The sequence below is a fragment of the Crocodylus porosus genome, unplaced genomic scaffold (genome assembly GCF_001723895.1).
Source record: "Crocodylus porosus isolate Cpor-Errol unplaced genomic scaffold, CroPor_comp1, whole genome shotgun sequence".
Classification (NCBI taxonomy): domain Eukaryota; kingdom Metazoa; phylum Chordata; order Crocodylia; family Crocodylidae; genus Crocodylus; species Crocodylus porosus.
In genome coordinates this window covers 91,924,339-91,945,873 of record NW_017728943.1, presented here as the reverse complement: position 1 = coordinate 91,945,873, position 21,535 = coordinate 91,924,339, and the positions used below count along the sequence as shown (strand labels likewise).

At 40.3% G+C, this 21,535-nt stretch overlaps 1 protein-coding gene across 5 annotated transcripts in view; it reads right to left on the bottom strand.

Annotated features, from left to right (window-relative positions):
- Positions 1-2,508: 2,508 nt before the first annotated feature.
- PLD5 (phospholipase D family member 5) overlaps positions 2,509-21,535 on the bottom strand; it is a 306,170-nt gene continuing 287,143 nt past the window's right edge. For all 5 annotated transcript variants that reach the window (XM_019549792.1, XM_019549793.1, XM_019549794.1 and 2 more), the window contains 2 exons: positions 13,803-13,917; positions 2,509-5,468 (listed from right to left, as the gene is read on the bottom strand). In XM_019549792.1, coding sequence (XP_019405337.1) covers positions 5,233-5,468; positions 13,803-13,917 — 351 coding nt within the window. In that variant the 3' untranslated portion in view covers positions 2,509-5,232. The remainder of the gene's footprint in view (positions 5,469-13,802; positions 13,918-21,535) is intronic.

The following is a 21,535-nucleotide window of genomic DNA, read 5'->3' as shown; positions in this document are numbered from 1 at the left end:
GGGTCACATTTTAACATTTTGCATGTGTGGTTTGTGGCACCACAAAAAGGTTAACAGCACCACAAACTGCACGTGTCTGCACAGCTGGATGCTGCCTAGGAGTATAAAATATGAATAAGTAGGAAGTTGAGATTTTAAAACGTGTTTTTTTTCAGATGCGTCTTTTGGGCTAGTCCTATGGACTGAATAAATAGGGATAGGATTGGGCTCCATATCCTGTACAATTTTAATATATGGGCTAGAAAAAAGTGAAAACAAATATCACATAAATACTGGGTTTGATCCTGCAAAAAGAACAGATAGGGATACTTTGCAGTAACACACAACTTGCCCATTAACACTGGTCTGCAAACAAGTGCTAAGAGGGGCTATGGAAACTTCACATTCCAATGAACTACACTTTTCTATTTACTTACCAACCCACTTTGCTATTTAGTTTTCAGCTTGACAGGATTGTGGGCGGGAGGCAGAAAGAGCTGCAGTGTGCATCAGGATCCTTACTACTTATATTTTACTGTATGTGATTGGAGTGGATTCATCCACAGCTAAACAGAATGGGCGTGGTATTGTTCCTTCTGACTGCAGCCTGATGTTGAAGGAATCCAGATTTTGAACACCCCAAAACACAGGAATATTTTAACACGGAGGCATAACTAGGACATTCTGTGCCTTAGGCAGTGGTGGTGACAAGAGTTGTGCCAGCAGTAGAGGTGGGGCTAGGAGTGGTGGCAGCAGTAGCAGCCAGACTGTCAGTAGCTGCCATTCTTGGGCCCCTTTAAGTTGGCATCCGGTGCTGGTGACCTGCTCACCCACCCTTATTTACACTACTGTTTTAACCTGTGCTTTGCATGAGCTCTTAATAAAGGTAAAGGAGCACTTTGTGAAATTTGGATCCAGATGCTGATTGAGACTTAAAACATTATTGGGTTCTGGTGTATTCAGAAACATCCCAGGTCTTTGTCTGCTCCATCTCTTGTGGTGAGGTTTATCTTTTTGTGACTCTAGCTCTCTGTATGGACTTATAAACATTCATAATATATAGGCCTTTTATTTTATTTATTTTTTTAGCAAGCTGTGTTTATGCTTCAGTACTAAACACAAAATCCTAGCTGGTCTTTTCATGAGAAATAGTTAAATAAAACCTTGTGTATGAATAAGGCACTAGTCAATGTTTGCAGCAAACAGCAATTAAAGTCTATATTCTTTAAGAATAAAGCTGATCTCTTTAGGAAATCACCTTTGTATTATGACAGAGTTACCAATGTCAGTTAGAAGGGGATTAGAGAAAGTGCATCTTTTGGACCATGCCTGTGAGGTCTCTGAGAAACGACTAAACACAAATTCCTGTAAGAGTTTGGAAACATGCCATGCAGTGGTAATATTCCAGGGAGCTTAAGCAACAGGAAATAGTAGAATAGATTCTCATCTCAGCTGAACCAAAGCAAATTAACTTAAGAAGAATGATCATAGATTGCCACTGGTGGAACTGAAATCAGAATTTGGTCTACTGGGTTTAATTCATTTGAACAATAACAGTGCTAACCTGGACAGAATGATGGTTATTACTAGGGTGACCATATGGGACAATGTGAAATCTGAGACACTGCGTGGTCTCATCTCCCCTCCTCCCTACATTGCTGCAGGTTGTATTTCCCAGGTGTTAACAATCATATGTGAAGTTACAATTAGTGTTAATTGGGCTTTCAACTTCACAGAGCCTGCCACTGCTTTTGTACCCGGTGCCCTGTGCCTGGGTCATTTGTTTTAATTTTCACTGGCAGGCTGGAACCAGCCCCCCCCCAAATTCAGAACTGTCCCAGCCAATCCGGAACATATAGTCACCCTAGTTATTACCCCCTTAGGTACCTTTAAAATGCATAATAATTCTTTTAAACAACTTGCTCATTTTTGGGGTTTTTTATTTAATCCAAGGATGCACTTTATCTTTTGGCTAACATATCACACCAAAACCTTCTGCACTTTTTTGGAGCTGCTGCCATTTGAAAGTTATTAAAACTATTACTCCGTGTTTTTACACCAAATGAAATCTGTGCCTGTCAGTCCCACTGTAGGATGACTGACTACTATTTACTGATGAAAGTTATTTAAAAAAATCATTCTGTTCATAAATCACTGTTCATAAAAACACAGCATACTTAAAAATACTGTACTTTTACATATTTGCTTTTCTCTGGATACCTGAAACAGGGAAATTTGTTCTCTGAGCCCATAAGAATGCACTTATACAATAATAGACAAGAAAGCAGTTGTGACTCTACTGCCCCTAAATGTATCAAATAAAACTACTACATCTAATTTATTCATTTGGTATCCTAAATATAAGATCAATTCAACAATGTGACATGGTCACTGTGTCCTGCTTTGGAAACAAATGTATTAATTTTCACATTTGAAAGTTCTCTTCCAGTAATTATTGTATAAATTATACCAATGGATGCTCAATACATTCCCAGTGCCAACAATACAAAAGGAAAAATACAGCACTGCTTAATAACTTGTATCTCTTTATGTGTTATTGATATCAAAAGCTGTAGCTTTGAACTCCAGAATTGTTGTCTTTCTCAGCTTTATGGTTATGGAAGGACGTAACAACAAGTGCATCCCAAGACATAAGATATCCACTTCCAGAATTGTTATTGCTCCATCTACAAGATTTTCAAATATCTTGCTTTGATTTTTAAAATAGTTTTTAGCCTTGAATATACTGGACCAAATTTGTTGCTAGAGTGGCTCAGCTGAGGTCAGTGAAAAGTTACTCCAGAGATGCTTTTGTCTTAATATATTTTAGTTTCTCAAGAAAGCAAATCCATTGTCTTAGGAGAAATGGTAGTGGGTATCTTTTAAGGATGTATGGAAGAAACAAAACACAGAACTCTTCGCCACAAAGCCTTCTACTTCACAGCACCTTGAATCATATTTTTCTGAAATATGTTTTTATAAGTTTCCTCTATGAACAGCTGACTATACAGTACTGTGTAGCTTTAAGGCTCTGGGGAATAAAATACAGGTTACTGAATTGCATAGCTTCCTTTAAATCTTAACTAACTGTCATTGGGTTTTAGTGCTATGCAAAACACTGATAATGACATTAAACAAGATCTGAAATTCTGATAATTCAGTACAATTTAAACTCTATCAACATTTTTCCTTGTGAAAATGGGCTTCTTATTTCCAGAAGTACTTCTAATTTTGAATTGCAGCTACACCCTGAAACATGGCTGCAAAAATGGCATTATGAGGGCCTGTAGATTGGCTCTCAAGAATCTCCACAATGACTGCACCTTCTACCTACCAACCTTGTAAACTCAAATGGGATCTAAAAGACAAACTGGGTTTTTGCATCATCACCAATAAAGATTTTACAGGACAAATTAAATTCTCATGTCATTTTCTGTCAAGCCACATTATGGCCTCAATGATATATGTTCACGTGAAATTGGTTTGAATCTCAGAAAAAAAACTGCTTTGTGTTGATACCCATGGACATAAAGAATTTGAATAACTTTAATGGATGGACTTCCTCGTCAGGCGTAAAAGTGATTAAAAAATAAGTATTAACAGGTTAAGCAGATACAATTCTGAATAGAAAGAAAAAGCAGATCAATTGTCTGAGACAGCGCTGTTCAACTGGCAGCCTGTAAGGCTTGTTGGCACAGCTGCCAGGGCCGCTATATTGGTGTGTCTGTGCACCCTAGGGGTAAAAGCTGCCACTTGCCCTTACCACTCCACTGCCTGCTGCTGAATTCAGGGTCTTTGGTCTCCGTCATTGACTAAAATTGGTGGAAGGGGTAGGATGGGGGTGAGCAGTGGCAATGTTCACCATCTGGGTTCCAGAGCTGTGCCAATGCAGTGTGGCTCCAGCAGCCATGCTAGTACACTCTCATCTGCTACTGGACCTGGGTCATCTGGCCTGTGAGAAACCTTGCATTCTGCATTCAGCCCAGGGAGCCAAGTGAGTTAGACACCCCTGATCTGCAATGCACCATTTTTATACAGCCATTTTTCAGAGTAGAAATATACTTTAAGGGGCAGATCCTTAGCTGACACAATCCCATTTTACTCTCTGGAAGTCAGCAGAGCCACACTAATTAATGCCAGCTGACAATCTAGTTGTCAATGAAAATATGAACATTGCATTTGGACTGTAGCCAGTTGATGGGCAAAACATGGAAAAAAGTGAACAAATTTTTTAAAATGGGAAAATAAACATTCCATAAGAGGTGTTCTTAGTTATCAGAGCAATATTTTCCAGATGTGAGACCAGCTGGAACAAAACTGAACATTTTCACTGAGATTTTCTAGTTTTACACAACCCATCACCTTATCCAGACAGTGACATTTAACTGTTTTTTATGCAAAACCATTATTTCAGAAATGATAAACACTTCAGACTGGAAAAAATCACATGATACAGCTGCCAGGAAAGTCAGTCCTTGACCTTTATGTGTAAGCACCCTCAGAAATTAGGTATTTCCATAATTAAAGAGATATTGGTATAACATAGAAAAAGTATGATGTTTGAAGGAATTAATTCACTTGACTGAAATCCATTTTGTAAGAAGTTCAGTTATAATGGAAGTTTATTAGATGAAAGAAAACGTCTGGAATTATTAAGCAAAAATGAACAAGGAAGCTGGTGGATCAGTTAAATTAATTTTGAGAATGCTATAAAACATTTTTAGATACTGGTATCCAAAATACCTGTTCATAAATATCAGAATTTACTCAGATTGTCAAATATTTGGAGGGTACAATTTACATGGGAGAACATCAGCTTGTACCTGTGTCTTTTCCTGTAGGGGAAATCTGTCCTCCACTAGGTATCAGTAACAGCTGGTCTTACAATGACATTTCATAGTTCAGCTCTCAGTTCTGCCTCATGGTTTATACTAACCAGGACAGGAGGTAGGGAAAGTCCTAAAACTGAAGGAGAGGAATCAAAGCATGCTTTTAAATTCAAATGTGAAACGTTAAAATCAACATCAAAGCAGAAATGACATTCAATGTCTGAAGTAACAAATTTAAAAGTCTGAAATAATTTAATATAGAGAATATAGTTTAGAGAACATTTTATATAAGTGTGCTTTTTCCTAAAAAAAGACTTTTTTTTTATTTTTTGCTTTTTTTGTTTACAGTCTTTTGTCTGTAAATATGAAATGGGGTTATAGCCCCAGTGGATGCCTTCATTTGTTATACAGTAAAAGAGTCTTTTTAGTTCACATTGCTCATGGCAGTCTTGTTTGATGCTGCTTTGTTAAGTTTGTGGTTTAAGCAGTTTGGGATTTTTGTTGGTGGTAAACTTTTGGCGTAGTGCGAATACCAGTCCCTTTCAAACACGGCTTTAAGCTGCTTAATGATGCTTGTGCTGTTCCCAGAGTCTGCTTGGTTGATAACAAGGCCAGCTCCAGCATTCTGAGTAAAAGCATTTCCCACCCAATCAAAATTACCTACAAATAAATGAAGGAACATACAATGAGATTGTGAAATGAAATATTAGCCAATTTCTCCAGGGCAATAAAAAACCCCCAGTATTTCTTCTCCCACCCCAAACAATTGCAGGGACATGTTCTTGTTTTTTTCTTACAGTTTGGAATATAAGTCCTCAGTTTCCCACCATGATGTACAATGCAACTCACACCTACATATATATCACCTTTGGTCAGAAAGCAAAACAGGTACTTTGCTGTTGTCAAGATGGAAGTTCCCATTCCATATTCAGAAATAATTCATTATTTTCTCATAGACACAACTTATAACCCTCATCATTGCTAGGTATTATTATATATTTGGCCTAATCAGCAGTTTAAAGTAGAGTAATGTAAATGTTCAGACTGATGGATTGTGGTGGCTGTATATTATTCCACTGAACCAGGGGATCCTTTGCAGATTACTGGGTGACAGACGTCTATGTAAGAAAGAAATCACTCTCCCCATTTGAACAGATTTCTCTGTAATTTTATTCCAGTTATTATTCCCTGCTGTTACAGCAAACCTAAAGGAATGAACATATCAAACCTGGTGATAGCAAGGTAAACAAAAGACAACTGGGCTAATGGAAGACTAGTAAAAGATGCACAACAAGCAAGAATTTCAGGGATTGGTTTGTTTGGGTTTTTTTCATTAACTGGAACTCCAGCAATTCCATGAGTCTATATCCAATATCTCAGGAAGAACAATACCACTATTTGGGGCCATTTTTCACCACCAAATATCTGAACATACATAAAGTCCTTGAAGTAAGACAAAAGAGCACATGTTCATTGAATGCCTCAATCCTTGAGAAGGTATTAGTTCTGAACCCTAATTTTGTCCCCTGACCACAGCTCTGCATACATATTATGCAATAATTATCTCTATCTGTAATAAGGCTGGACCCCACAAAGAGTTCTGCCTGCTCTTCAGTATTTATTGATGACTGCTGGACTTCTAAAGCTTTAATGCAGGACACTAGGGGCGAGATTCTATTCCCGTATTATATGTCCAGGAGAATTTATGCATGTAAGTGTGATTCTGTGCTGCCACATTCAAGTCTTGAAAATCCATTAATGCATCCATTTTTGTAACATGCCATTATATGACTCTTAAAACTAAGTCACAAAAATGCAGCAAGTTTTTCAGGGACTTGAGCAGGATGGAAAAGAATCATACCTAGGTGCCCGAGTCCACTAACAAGTGCCTATCAGTGGAATAGCATCTGGCTTTGGGGACAGTCACATCAGCCATGTTAGAAAATTAGAGGTTTGATCTCACATCATTTCTTGGAATTTTTCCATTGACTGCAATACAAGCAGTAATTAGCTGTAAATTAGGGGTGTGTTTGTGTTAAAAAGGGATGGGAACGATGAATGTAGAGTCAGATCTGAACTACCTCACAGATTAGACATGACAAAATACTGCCGGGAGTTAATTTAGCTCAATATATTAAGAAAGAGTCAGAATCAAAGCCTGTGGAGATCCAGGGATTTTATTTTATCGTTTAGGTGATTGGAAGTCTGACTCAGGCCCTATGTCCTCACTGATCCAATTGCAGGAGCTGAGCCTAAGGATTAATTTGGCCCCACAGTCACCAATTTGCATATCTTTCCTTAACAAAACCAATTAGATTGAATATGCAAGCTGCATTTCTGGTTGTGGATAGGTCATTATTTTTTGAAATGCACCTCTTCTGTGCTGTCTTTACTGTATTTGGATTTTTATAACTTAAATGTACCAGGCTTTAAAACACTTAAAACATACAATGAAACACTATTTTACTAAGAAGCTACAGAAATTTTATAACATAGCTGCTCTCAGTTTCTTCCTTTCTCATTCCCATTTGCCAGTGATCAACCTTTATATTTTCTTCCTTCCAAAAAATCCTGATTGTCTGAGGCATGGACTCTTTAAAAGTTACTGTAGAATTGGATAGAAATATAATTTTTCATCGTATTGAATACAGCCAGTGATTAGCATTTTATCTATACAGACTATGTGTGTACATGTATACTAAGCTCAAATTCTGAATAAATTAACATCAAGCTATGCCAACACATCTAATCCTTAATTGTACAATCAAACATCATTTGTTTAAAGTAAAGATAAAAACAAAACCAGCATGATCATTGCAGTGATTATGTGATGCTAATTGGGTCAGGACACAACTTGTTTTTTATCTTCATGACTCACTTTTTATAGTGCCTTAAAAATATTAAATAGCTACTGGTATAGTGTTGGCAGTGGGCTAGATGCTTTGTAGACAGATAGGAAGACAATGTAGCTTAATATCTTAATATCTCCAGAGACAGGCAGAGAAACAAAGAGGATTAGGGGGAGGTGAACTTTTGAAAAGCAATGTAATGGAAAGGTGTTTAAACATACATTTTGTTGCAGTATTTGGGTATGTTTTGTTTTATACATGCATAGTTTTTCCTATTTAAGAGAATGGTGAGAGATGCACTGAAGAAGTATTCTCGGGAGGACTCCAGGGAGAAAAGGGCAGAGACACTTTGAAGCGGGTCAAGGGAGAAATTCTAGATGCCTTCATCAGCAAAATTAAAGATCTAGAGAAGAATACTGGAATTGCCATACTGAATTAGGTTGGTGGCCTGCCAACAATATAGGCTATTATCCTGTCTGAAAGGTGCCTGTACAAGATGCTTCAGACACAGATGCAAGAAACTTTGAAATGGACCAGTATGGTATAACCTGTTCATAGAAGAATGTTTTCCCTTCCTTTCTGGTAAAAGATAGATCATGACAGTCAGGTGAGGTCCTGGATCACTGGAAAGGGCAATTATTGTGCCAATCTTTCAGAAAGGGAAGAAGGAGGATCCAGGGAATTATTGACCAGGCAGTCTGATCTCAATACCTAGAAAGATCATGGAGCAGGTCCTCAAGGAATCTACTGTGAAGCACCTAGATGAGGAAAGGTGATCAGGAATACTCAATTAGGATTCACCAAGAGCAAGGCATGTTTGACCAACCAGGTTCCCTTCTATGATATGTTGACAAGTTTTGTGGATGAGGAGAGAGCAGTGCATGTGATATACTTTGACTTTAGCAAGACTTTTAAAACCATCTCCCACAACATTTTCATTAACCAGCTAAGGAAATACAGAGTAGAAAAAGTTGTGTAAGGTGCAAACATAATTGGTTGGATCATTGTATTCAGTCGGTATTCATCAATGGCTCAATGTCTAGCTGGGAGGAGGTATCGAGTGCAGTTCCCCAGTTGTCTGTCTTAGGTCTGATTTTGTTTAACTTCTTTGTTAATGATTTTGATGATGAGATTGAGTGCATGCTTAGAAAATTTGTGGATGACACTGAATGAGGTGGAATTGAAGACACTCTGGAGGGTATTGCTAGGATCCAGAATGACCTAGATAGACTGGAAAAATGGTTGACAGTCAACTGGGTGAGTTTCAACAATGACAAGTGCAAAGCCCTGCACTTGAGATGGAATAACTGCATGGAAAAATAATGACTGGGGAACAACTGGCTAGGCTGAAGTACTTCAGAGAAGGACCTGGGGCTTACAGTTGACCATATGTTGAACATGAGCCAGTACTGTGCTCTTGTTGTAAAAAAGAGCCAACATCATACTGGGTCGTATCAATGGGAGTATCACTTGAAAATCAAGGGAAATGATTCTTCGACACTATTTAGCATTGGCGAGACCTCACTTGTAGTATTGTGTCCAGTTCTGGACCCCGCACTTCAATAAGGATGTGAACAGATTAGAAAGAGTTCAGTAGACAGTGACAAAAATGGTTAGAGGTCTAGGAAGCATGACTTATGAAGATAGGCTCACAAGGTCTAGGAATAGGCTTCCTCATGTGCTTGGATGAATGCTACTTGACCCAAAAAGTCTATGGACCCACAAGAGGTAAAGCACTGCTGGACCTGGTACTGGCTATAGGGGATGATCTTGTCAGCAACCTAAAGATCAGAAAAAAGCTGGGAGACAGTGACCATGAGCTGGTCACTTCTACTATCCATTGCAAAGCTGGCAAGTCAGTCAGCAACGCAAAAATCTTCAACTTTAGGAAAGCTGACTTTGATAAGCTCAGGAGGCTTGTTGTCAAGGCCCTAAGGGACCAAGACTCGGCAAGGAGAGAAGTCCGAGAGGAGTGGTTACTTCTTAAGGGAGCGATCCTGGAAGCACAAAGGATGTCCATCCCATCTTGGAGGAAAGGTAGCAAAAGGGCACAGCAACCCCCTTGGCTCAGTACGGAACTTGTGGGCCAACTACACCAAAAAAGAGAAGCTTATAAAGGATGGACGATAGGAATCACCATAAAGGAGGATTATTCTGCACTTCTCCGTACCTGTAGGGAGCGAACCAGGAAAGCCAAGTCTGCAATTGAACTCCACTTGGCTACACATATCAAGGACAATAAAAAGTCCTTTTTTAGATATGTGGGGAGTTGAAAGAAAAGCAAGGGTAACATTGGATCCCCGCTAAACCAAATGAGACAACTGACAAGTGACCTATATCCTCCTAGCCTGTATTTATGTCACTGGTTACTCCTCCCCAGATGAAGCATTCTGCATTTATCCTTATTGAATTACAATCGGTTCTGTTCCATCCACCTTTTCAGCTTGTCCACGTCTGCTTGGATCTGCATCCTATCCCCTAGTGTGACTGCTTTTCCCCATAACTTAGTATCATCTTCAAATTGGCCTGCGTGCTTTCCACATCCTCATCTAAATCATTGATAAAGATGTTGAACAGCACAGGGCCAAGAACTGAACCCTGCAGGGCACCATTGGCGACCTCCCTCCCAGATGATACAGACCCATCCACTAACACTCTCTGGGTTTGACCCTTTAGCTAGTTCCCAACCCACCTGACCACGGACTCTGTTAGCCCACAGTCCCCCATTTTTTAAGAGCATCAAATGTCTTTTTAAAATCCAAGTATATGACATCAACCACATCTCTCACATCTAAGTGGTTCATTACTTGATCATAGAAGAAGACAAAGTTGTTCATACATGACCTGCCTGCAGTAAAACCTTGTTGACTGTCCCTCAGCATCATGCCTTCTACCAGTCTCTCACAAATGGACTTCTTGATAATTTTTTCCAAAATTTTACCCGGTATTGAGGTCAAACTAACCAGCTTATAGGTTCCTGGATCCTCCCTCTTCCCCTTCTTAAAGACTGACACCACATTGGCCCTTTTCCAGTCTTCCAGGACCTCCCCTAAGCATCACAAGTCTTCAAATACCTTCACCAACAATTCCACAATAACTCCAGCCAATTCCCTCAGCACTCTCAAGTGTAGCCCATCTGGTTCTGCTGACTTGAAGACATTCAGCCGCTCTAAGTGCTCCCTCAGTGACCAATGGTTGGCAATCGCCCCCCCTCCACATCCATCCAGTATCCAGCCAGATGGGTGACCACTATTTGTATGCAGGAATGCCAACACAAAGTATTCATTAAAGAGTTCAGCTTCCTCCTGTCTGTTATCAGCTGTCTTGTCCCATTCTGCAAGGGCCCCACATTTCCCTTAATCTTCCTTCTGCTCCCCATATACCTAAAGAAGGAGTTCTTATCGTCCTTGATTTCGGTCCTGATTTCAGTCGCTGCCCTTGTCTTCCTTATCCTCTCTCTACAAATATGGACTATACTTGTGTATTCCTCCTTGGTGACTACCTATTGTTTCCACTGTCTATAAGCTTCCTTTTTCTTTTTTTTAAGCAGTCCTTGACTCCTCTGGTCAACCAAGATGAATTTCCATCCCTTTTACCACCTTTCATGCATACACAAATGGATCTTTCGTGCACTCTGAGGATCACTCCTTTGAGGAACAACCACCCTTTCTGAACTCCCTTCCCCTCCAGTCCTTCTTGCCATAAGATCTCTCCCACTATTTTCCTAAGCTCACTAAGTCAGCCTTCTTGAAATCAAGCACCTCTGGCCTACTGGCTGACTTCCCTGCCTGACAATGGATAGTGAATTCTATCATCTCATGATTACTATTTCCCAGATTACCCTCAATCCTCAAATCTCCCACTAGGTCATTCCCTTTGGGTAGAACCAAACCCAAAAAAGCCTTCCCCCATGTCAGTCTGTTCACCTCCTGTACAAACTAAAGTTCTTCCATGCAGGTCAAAAACCTATATGACTGGTCAGATCTGTCCGAGTACCCCTCCCAGCAGATGTCAGGGTAACTGAGGTTACCCATGACAACCACGTTCCCTTGAATGTGCAGCCTCCATCAGTTCTCTGGAAAATTCCAGATCCAGTTCCTTCTCCTGGTTTGGCAGTCTGTAGTAGATGCCTACCATCAAGTCCCCTTTTCCTCATCCTCCCCATATCTTGACCCACAGGGTCTCAAGTTGCCCTTCTCTCAAACCAATTTGGGTCTCCACGGAGGCATACTGCTCCTTTACACACAGGAACAGTATGCCTTCATCCTTCCCTTTTTCCCTCTCCAATCCCTTCTGTGCAGCCTATAGCCATCTATGCATATAGCCCAATCATGCGTGATAATCTTGCCTTGAGGAAGGGGCTGAACTAGATGACCTTGTGAGGTCCCATCCAGCCTTACTCTCCTATGAATGTATAATCCTATGCCCTGAAGAATGATGATTTACTTCCTATCCACATGCCTGATGCTTGTTTTGGTTTTTTTCTTCACAGGCCTATTAAATGTAATTGTGGATGGAAGCAATTATGCATTTATTTCTGTAGCTTGAAAAGATACAAGGTGAGAAAGAGAATGGAAAAAAATTAAGAATGTAAGAAAGGAGTGGTAAGGTAGATCCTCTTTTGTGTAAGGCCTTCAGCGCAAGAAAGACCTGAAATCTGATCCAGGCATCTGAAGAGGATTTGGATAGTGAGAAATGCTGAAAAGAGTGCTGATGTCAGGAGCTTCATAAAAGAAGCCAGCATGAAGGAAGCTATAATACTCAAGATGAGAGAAAACAAAGATCTGGAAAGGGCTTTGGTAAAAGGGAGGGAGATAGGTGGATTCTGCAGATGTTTTGTATACATCAACAGAATTTATGTAGGAGAAAGAGCAAAAGAACATAGGATGATACAGTGACAGACCTATATTTCAGATGACAATGAGCTTGTGATGAACTACATTTATAACACTGCATTCATTCTTGTGACTCCTACCTATGGTCTTATAAAATAGTGACAATGATCAAGAGGGTATAAATATGCACAGCCCAGAACTTTAATTCACTGCATGCTACAAGATGGAGCTAAGGAACTAAAGTTCCTTGAAGAGGTAGAGTGGTGGTGGAATTTCTCAAAACTATCCTCAGCCCCCAGGCTAGCATGATCTTTAACATCCATACATATAAAAGGAATAGCATCTGGATCTCTCATCATGCCACCATATTTCCACCATGGTTGCAGCAGAAAGAGAGGAACCATGGTTCTAAGTACTATGTAACAAGTCAGGTCTGAAGAAGCCTGCCACTAAAGCAAGCACTGTAACCTACTTAAAATTAAAATATTCATCCTTGGACTCATTAAAATCTCCTGATGGTGGAAACATATTTTAACTTCTTAATTCAAGGCAGTTTTCTACCTACCTAAAAGAAAACCGCCAGTTCCAGAGCATAGCTGAAGTGGTTGCACTGTGGAAAGATTATGTTTTTCTCCTCTATTTAATATATATTTTATTCACAATGAACTGTTACACTCATCTGTCTAGAATAATATTGTCAAATATGCATTGAACTTGCAAACAATGACTTCAGATTAGGACCAAGCCACCTGCAGTTCAGTGCACGTGGTCTGAAATCATTAGAGTGTATACAGTAAATCGGCATAACTAGAGAAAATTCCAAAGAAAACCAGGGTGACCGTCCATTCTACATTTACCAAGATGTCTGCAAATATTATGATGACATAGGAAATCATGAGATCAGTCAGATTTCATGGAACTAAAGAAATCATATATCAAAAGGATGCGTTGGATCCCCCAACATATTTCCAAGCCTGTGCCCAATTCTTCTATGGCATTTTAAGATTGCTCTTCCAGCCTTTCAGAATTCAAAGCATCATGAATTCCTCTTGGGAAACCAGTTCACAAGAAAGAAAGAATGCAATTCACCTTACTCAGACACAGCTAAACAACTCTGTTCTGGGAATCTGAATTCCTTCCTCAGTGTTTAGTTTGCCGAAATGTACTCCAAGTGGACAAAAATACCCAGTATGCGTTAACTGAAAGAACTTTTCAGCTAGCTCATACACCAATGAAACTGTTCTTTCAGATGCTGGGTTATAAAGTTCTAATGTACTGACCAAAACCAACTGTACTGTGAGTTTACTTACCAATGTATGCAGCTCCATCAGTCACCACATATTTGTTACGATTTAATTTGGGAAAAGAAGAATTTTTCTGTTCTTTTAAAAAGCAAACACTCTCTTCCTCAAGATCAAAAAATTTCTGTAAGAAAGAAAAAAAAATGATCAGGTTATTGAAAGCTCTTCCTGACAACACTGCAGACAAGGGAAAGAAAGAGTGCACCTGATCCTTTATTTTGATCTGGACGTAAATTAAACAAATAGCTTCAAACTTGTTTGACCAATGGGCAATTGCCAATCCTCTGACCTGCTGTGATCCACCATGAATCCGTACCAATGAACTTTTAATTGAAAAAGTGGGGTTTAACTTGATCCACAGACCACTCCTCCACAGCCTCACAAACCACCCATAGTCCACAAAACCACAGTTTGAGAATCAACATTTCATAACAGTCTTACCAAACTACTTCCATACACGGGGAATAGCTTTAATCTACTAGAATCTATTATAATAATACCTTTTATTTTATACTGAACTGTCATCAACCATGCTACTACATAAACCTTATCAGCCAACAGAAAAACATACACAAAATCCCAAATCACATTAAGCTTCTACAGCACGTGCATCTTAGCTGGGTGCTTGGCTCAAACTTAGGCACCCCATTTAGGAGGCCTAATCCTATTACATGTCTAAAGCACCTATGTTTCCCATTGTCCCAATGGGAAGCCCAGCACATCTTGAAAACCAGTACCCAGCCCTCTCATTTCCCAGGATGGTGCCCTAAAGCATGTACCCTAAACCAAAGTAGTCTCAACTAGGTCACCTCACCCTTTCTACCCTTCCTGCTGAAGCTAGTTCACTGACCAGCACAGAAGGAAACAGTCAGGGAAAACAAAAAAAGACCAAGAAAGAAGAAATAGGTCTCAGTGGTCAGGGAAGTAGACATCACCATAGAAGAGAGTTGGACCTTTTATAGATTCATAGACATTAGGGCTGGAAGGGACCTCGGAAGATCATAGAGTCCAGCCCCCTTCCCAAAGGGCAGGAAGTCAGCTGGGGTCATAGGATCACAGCAAGATAGACAGCCAAATGTTTCTTGAAGGCATTCAAAGTAGGTGCTTGAACCACCTCCAGCAGCAGTGGTTCCAAACCTTGGGGACTTGGACAGTAAAGAAGTTCTTTCTTATGTCCAGCCTGAAACAGTCATGGAGGAGTTTGTGACTGTTCAATCTTGTCATCCCTTGGGGGGCTCTGGTGAACAGACGTTTCCCCAGGTCCTGATGAGCACCCATGATAAACTTACAGGTAGCCACTAGATCACTACTGAGCCTGTGCTTTTCCAGGCTGAAGAGTCCCATGGCTCTCAGCCTCTCATCGTAAGGTCTGTTTTCCTGACTTCTGATCATGCCTGTGGCTCTCCTCTGCACCCTCTCAAGCTTCTCCTTTTCCTGGATCCTTACCCCTGCTAGTTAACCAATGAAAAATGTATAAACACTCCGAATAGCACCAACTAGAAGCCAGGGCTCCCCTACTCAGCTGAGTGCCCTAAAGACCAGAAGACAGAGTCTGTCTCCCTTTTGCTTTCTTCCTGGACAGCTTCTCTATTTTGCATTACACAGTTATTGGAAAACATGGATCATCACCATAGCAGGAGAAAGGGCCCAACACAGGCCTCTTTTCCTCCCAGTTCAGTGGCCACTTTGATGAGCCACAGAGTCATATTCTCTCTTCCTTGCTCTGCTTTTGGATCTCATGCTTTCTCAAACTTGGCTGCCCAGTAGCTCAGCTTCAGCAGGAGGGTAGAAGCCAACATCAGCCCTGCTTAGCCCATAGCCTTGTCATTAGGACACTTTTCTGGGAGGTAGGAGGTATGTATTCAAATATCCAAAGCAGGCCTAGAACCTGGGTTAGGTACTTTCAGTGCTATGTGATTGGGAAAAGATAGGCACTGTGACACACTGAATTTTGGTGGCACTCATTGTACCTCCCCCTATACCACAATATCCTTTGTTTCCTAGTTGTTGCACCTGCTCCTTTTCTATTCATATTCTTGGAAATATGCATAGAATGTGGGCACTTCAACAGGGGTCATCTTTGTGTTTCTGAGCATCCTCTGAAGGACAAATCTGTGTGTGTAGGAGATGGTAAAGAACTATACACATGAAAGCTAAGGAATTTAGGCACTCAAATACAATTTGTAGTGTTTCACAGGGATTAAAAAGTATGCTGTTTAGTGACTCGGGTGCCTTAAAATACACCTGACTAGTAAAGCAGTGGTGTTCTAACAATTATGCAATGCATGTAATAAAGGCAGTACCCCAAACATAAAACCCATCATTTTTTGCAAGGTGAGAGCCAGAAACTTGCATAGCTCTCATTTTATCATTCATCAAGGGGCACTGGGATTTAAAGTCAGGATGCAGAATGTCAGGCATGCCAATGAACTGCATTAATATTCTTATCTTATACCTCTCTAGTTCATAACAGGCAATGTGCCCATCTCAATAACTTCTCAAGATTAAACCTGTGATTTGCAGAGGTCAAATTTTCCATACAACAGGAGAAAACGCATACATTTTATAAAAAGGAAGAATGACTGTAAGATTTGGTTTTGTTGAACAATCACAAACACATGTGAGTTTAATCTGTCTTGGTATCAAACAATGAAATCTGCATTACTGAATTAGGCACAATATTTATGGTGCACTCAGGAAACGAACAGCTAGACCAGAACTTCAAAACTAGCCATGGGGAAGAGGACTAGGACAAAAAAGAAATAAAGCCAGCGTCATGGCTTGGAAATATTAAGTGCAATGCAGAAGTGAGTGTGCAGCTTTTTTAATGATAGGTATATCACAATGTAATAAAGATGTTCCGAAGTTTAAAAAAGGAAGTGAAATGATGAAATGATGAATGTGAATACTTTTTTTCAGATGTACCAATATCTTTCATCCCATAGCACCACACTTTTCAAAATCTGACTGACAGAATTATTTAATGCATTACTGAAGTACAGCCACCTATAGGGTGGAATGCAATATCAGTTCAATTGAACACAATAAAGCTATGTTATTCTAGACAGGACGTGAAGAAGAGTCGTATACCTAAGTGATGCTGGGAGAAAAATTAAGAAGGCAAGCCTAGTTAGCTGAATTGTGATACAGTCAGTGGGGGTTACACCACCTTACTTTTATAAAAAGTTCTATGGTGATTTGTTAAAAAATGCAGTAAAGAAACATCTATTATTTGGGCAAAGATTAATCTTCTGAGTTATTGTTGAGCCACATCTGACAGAAAATAATGATTAATTTTATGGTTAGCTATTATAACAGAAAAGGGCACATTTTGAATTTTGTAATGGCCTAATTAGAGAGAGTATAACATACAGAAGTAGTTTTTATTGATGCAACTGGCTAGAAGTTGACAGCTGGATTCCATTTTGGAGGCAAGATGTAGGGTATGGTGAAAAAGCAAGATGAAAAGATGAAAATAATCTCCTCCCCCTAAAAAGGAACAGTCTTTGAGCCAGTGATGTGTGTTCATTGCTTAATATCCAAAAAGCACGAGAGTATGGGAACATTTGTAAACAAAAGCCAAAAAATGATTTGAGAAGGGAGAAAGACCTGATCTCCCAAACCCTTAGAGACAGTGACCCCAGAAAAAAGTGAAGGGACAATTAAGAGAGTGTGCAGAAAAAACGGTATTGCCATTGTTTGTAAATCACCTTTTCTATGGATAAATTAAAGATGTCAGGGCTTTTAGTCTGGAACCTTTCATGAGCACTTCAGTTGAGAAAAGAAAGAGACCGGTAGATATTTTTGAACTGTCACTAATAAAGTATAAAAAACAGAAAGAAATAATCTACAGATGATTCTGTGCTGCTATAATTTTGTACCTACCAGAACACTTTGAATTATGCTTTTACATGCTAGCTATAATTGAGTCTGTTCATTTAACTGTATAAGTGACTTTCAATAAAAACCTAGATAAATTGATTCAGGTACTTGGTCCACATCAATTTAAAACAATTATAACATGAAAGATCAGTATTTGTCACTCATCATTCATTCAACCACTCTCACTTAGGAATATCTATCCAGTTTCTTGCATGGCTACTGTCCATATAGTGCCTGAGCAGCTCACTGGCTTTAATAGGATTTTATCCATTAGGTATTATTATCCCCATTTTCCAGGTTAAAACCTGAAGCATAGGGGCAAATTACACAAACTCCCAAGCTTCCGGCATGATACACAGTTGAGCTAAAAGTTGAGCTCAGGCCTCACAACCCAGTACTTTTACAACAAAATTATTCTTGCTGACAGTTCCCTATAAGCTTCATGGCACAAATGGACTTTGTGCAGAGATTTAAAAGAGGTCAGTGTAGTACATTTAGATTACTTAAAATGAGCATTTATTCATGTTTAATAACTTAAAAACCTTCTTTCATTTTAATTCTCTTAGCACTGCAGAGCCAGCAGGGAACTATGAGGAACCAGATGCTATTCTGGCTTGTTCATCATGAACATTATTAAAGTCTGGATCTACAGCCAAATTTTGCCCTCACTTAGGGCTTTGTTACACCTTACGCTGTAAGCTGAACAAATGTTAATCAGCTTAGTGTTCAGCTTACTGGAGCATTCACACTTAAAGGAGAAAAACTGTCTCTGACTGTCCTTCACCTGCACAGCTGTGACTTGCCGTTAGAGGTTTGGTAAGCAGAGGCAGGGCTAGGGTCTAGGGGCAAGACTGACTCACTGCTCCCACTGGGCTGAGTGAGCGCCTGCACCCCCACAGCGCCCGGTGGCTGCGGTGCCTCTGACTGCTGCCTGGAATGGCTCATTGCCTGAGCCCTGAGAGGCCTGATGCTTTTTTACGTCAGAGCCCACCCCCTGTGCCACCCCTGCCCAGGCTGCTGGCAGAACTCTGGAAAGGATTGGGACACTTGGAGCTCAGGTGGTAGCTGGCCAGCTGGCAGTCTGGCTGGTGGTAGTCTTGCAGAGGGTAAGCTCCAGAGGGAAAAAAAAAAGATTGGGCCCCCAGGACCTGGATACACACCCTGGCAGGCCCAGGCAGCAGGAGCACACAGAGTTTGGCAGTTGCAACACAGTAGCCTGAGGCTGCTTCCTGCTTACACTATGCTCCACCAGGCTGTGCAGGGTCTAGCTGCCAGCTCCCCCTGCCTGGCTCACTGAACAGCAAGCCAGGGCTGGCAGGCACCTGAAGCCCCTGAACCCCCTGTAGCAGCCAGGCAGCTCTGGGCATGGATCACAGGGCTCAGTGCTGTCTATCCAGGCAGGGGGCTGCACAGAACAGGCAGGAAGGCTGCACCACTCACAGCCACCTCCCAAGCCCAGAGAAGGCAGGAAGTCCCATCCTTAACTCCCCACCCCAACCCCCGACGTGTTTCTGAACAGCCCAGCAAAGCACGGGGTCAACAAGAACCGGTCTCAGTGCAGGTACTGAGTGGAGGATGCTCTGCAGCAGAGTGTGGGGCTTGGCATATGTTCAACCATAGGTCAGTGGGAGAGGTGAGCACCAGTTTCCCACCCCCTGCAGGCACCACGGCTGAAGTCCAGCCCAGGCATTAGGAGCAGCAAACCGATCTGGGAGGCACTGCAGCCACTGGGCTCTCCAGGTCTGTGGCACTGGCTCTGCCCAGTAGCAACAGTGAGACACAAGCTCTGTACCTGGCCTCACTGCATCCTGGCATCCCCACCCTGACTTGGGAGGGGCTACTGCATCCTGAAATGCCAGGGGATTTCAGCTTGGGTGGAAAAGCTGTGGAGGGTGGCCACACCTTAATGTAACAGGAGCAAAATTAGGTAGACTAAAGCTAATCCTGTCCTTGACTGATGTAGCTTTAAGATGAATAATAAGTGCTTTAACCACTCAACGTGCAGCCAATCCAGAGGTGAAGAGCTCCAGAAGCCACCTAAAATTATTGTGCAACAAGGCCCTTACACTCGTGTAAATTCACTCTTGCCAATGATGTTACTGAGTCCAGATTTTAGGCTATAGCATCATTATTACTGATGATGACTTGGGAAAAGGGCATGATTTGCTTAATTCTTAAAATTGATGTCTACAAGTTAAGTGGGAAAAAAAATCATTTTTCTTATAAACTAGAAAAATATGTGGCACCTGATATGAGCTTATAGGAAACTGATCCCAAGACAACTGAAATAGTAATCTTTCCATTCAATATGAATTGGTCATAAATTACAGTAAACGGTGTTAACAGACTTTAGAGTAGGCCCATAGATGGAGAGCTTATTTTACACAAGTCCAGATGTATAATACTGTAGCTAGAACAATGACAGCCATATTTGTGGATATCTCTTCTTTATAGTAATCAATACTGCAAAATTCATTATGCAAACTGCAATGTAAATATCTCTGGGATATCAAAAACTGCAATAACACATGCTAGAATAGAGAGATGTGATTTACATAAATATGTGGCTTTGGATGAAAGAGACATACCTATTTTTAGCAATCTCAGCCATAGGAAGCCTTTCCTATGTTTTATTCTCTTCAAAGGTGCAAAATATTCTTGATTATATGTGCATATCTTTCCCTGTGTTCCATAAAGAAAGAAATGACTGGGGAAAATGTTTTCTTTCATTTGAAGGGATTTTTCTGTACTCAGTTGATTTTATTGTACATACAGCAAGATTTAAGTCAAAATTACCCATTTAGTTGTAAGTGTATTCAACATACAGGATCTGGTATATCATGCAATGAAAGAATACTTTCTTCCTAATATGCAGTATCACATATACCTGGGTGAACTGTCCATGATAAATGGACAGCCATGAATACTTTTATGGAAAGAAAAAAATAGGGTCAGGCAACAAAACAGTCTAAACACAACTTGCTACTTTCTAGTACATCTGAACACACACATATTATAAAGAAGTATCCCTATATAGATTTAAACATGGGATCAGTCTCTATATTGTATTATAACAAAAAAACTATAGATTTTAATTAAAGTTATAGCTGAACAAGTTCTTTAAGTGCATTATCCCTTAATGAGCAAAAAAAAATCTTATAAACCTGTTAAAGAACGTTGTACTTTGCTTTCACCTGAATCTTCAAAGACAGCACCTTCAAATCTGAAAATTTACTAGAAACACAGAAAGTTTAGTACTGAGAAGGTGTCAGAAATCTTTTGTCATATAAAAGAACAAAACAGTTCTCTAATAATGGAAAAATACACTGAAGAAGTATACACATTTATCAAGGAGCCTTTCAGATAAAGAGTTCTGGGGTAAAATGCTGACATACTGCCTGAAGCTGAGCTGGAAGCAGAGAAAATTAATTTTTTTTTCTTTCAGAACAGGACAGTTGTCAGCCATGGCCCATTGTCTACCATTAGAGCTGACTGAAGCAAAGCACAAGGAGCTAGGACACAGGTTTACAGTGATACTCTCCATATAGATTACCCCTTGGCCAGAAGACTTTAATTTGGTAGTAATATGACCTGGAATATTCTGAGGAGGCAATTAATCAATAGCTTTTTGAAGCTTAAGTCCATTACAGAAGTTCTCAGCTCTGAATGGAAAGGAAGCCGACATTTCAGCAATTCTTGCATATCATGGGAAGTCATCTGAGGATGCCATCACAGAGGTGAGGCCTATGGGAAGGTTGATACTCAAATGTAGTCAACCTTGAGGAGTCTGTCTGTACTATTTCTGCTTTACCATATCCAAGTGGGGGAAACATTATCCTTGGAGTTCATAGGTTGATAGA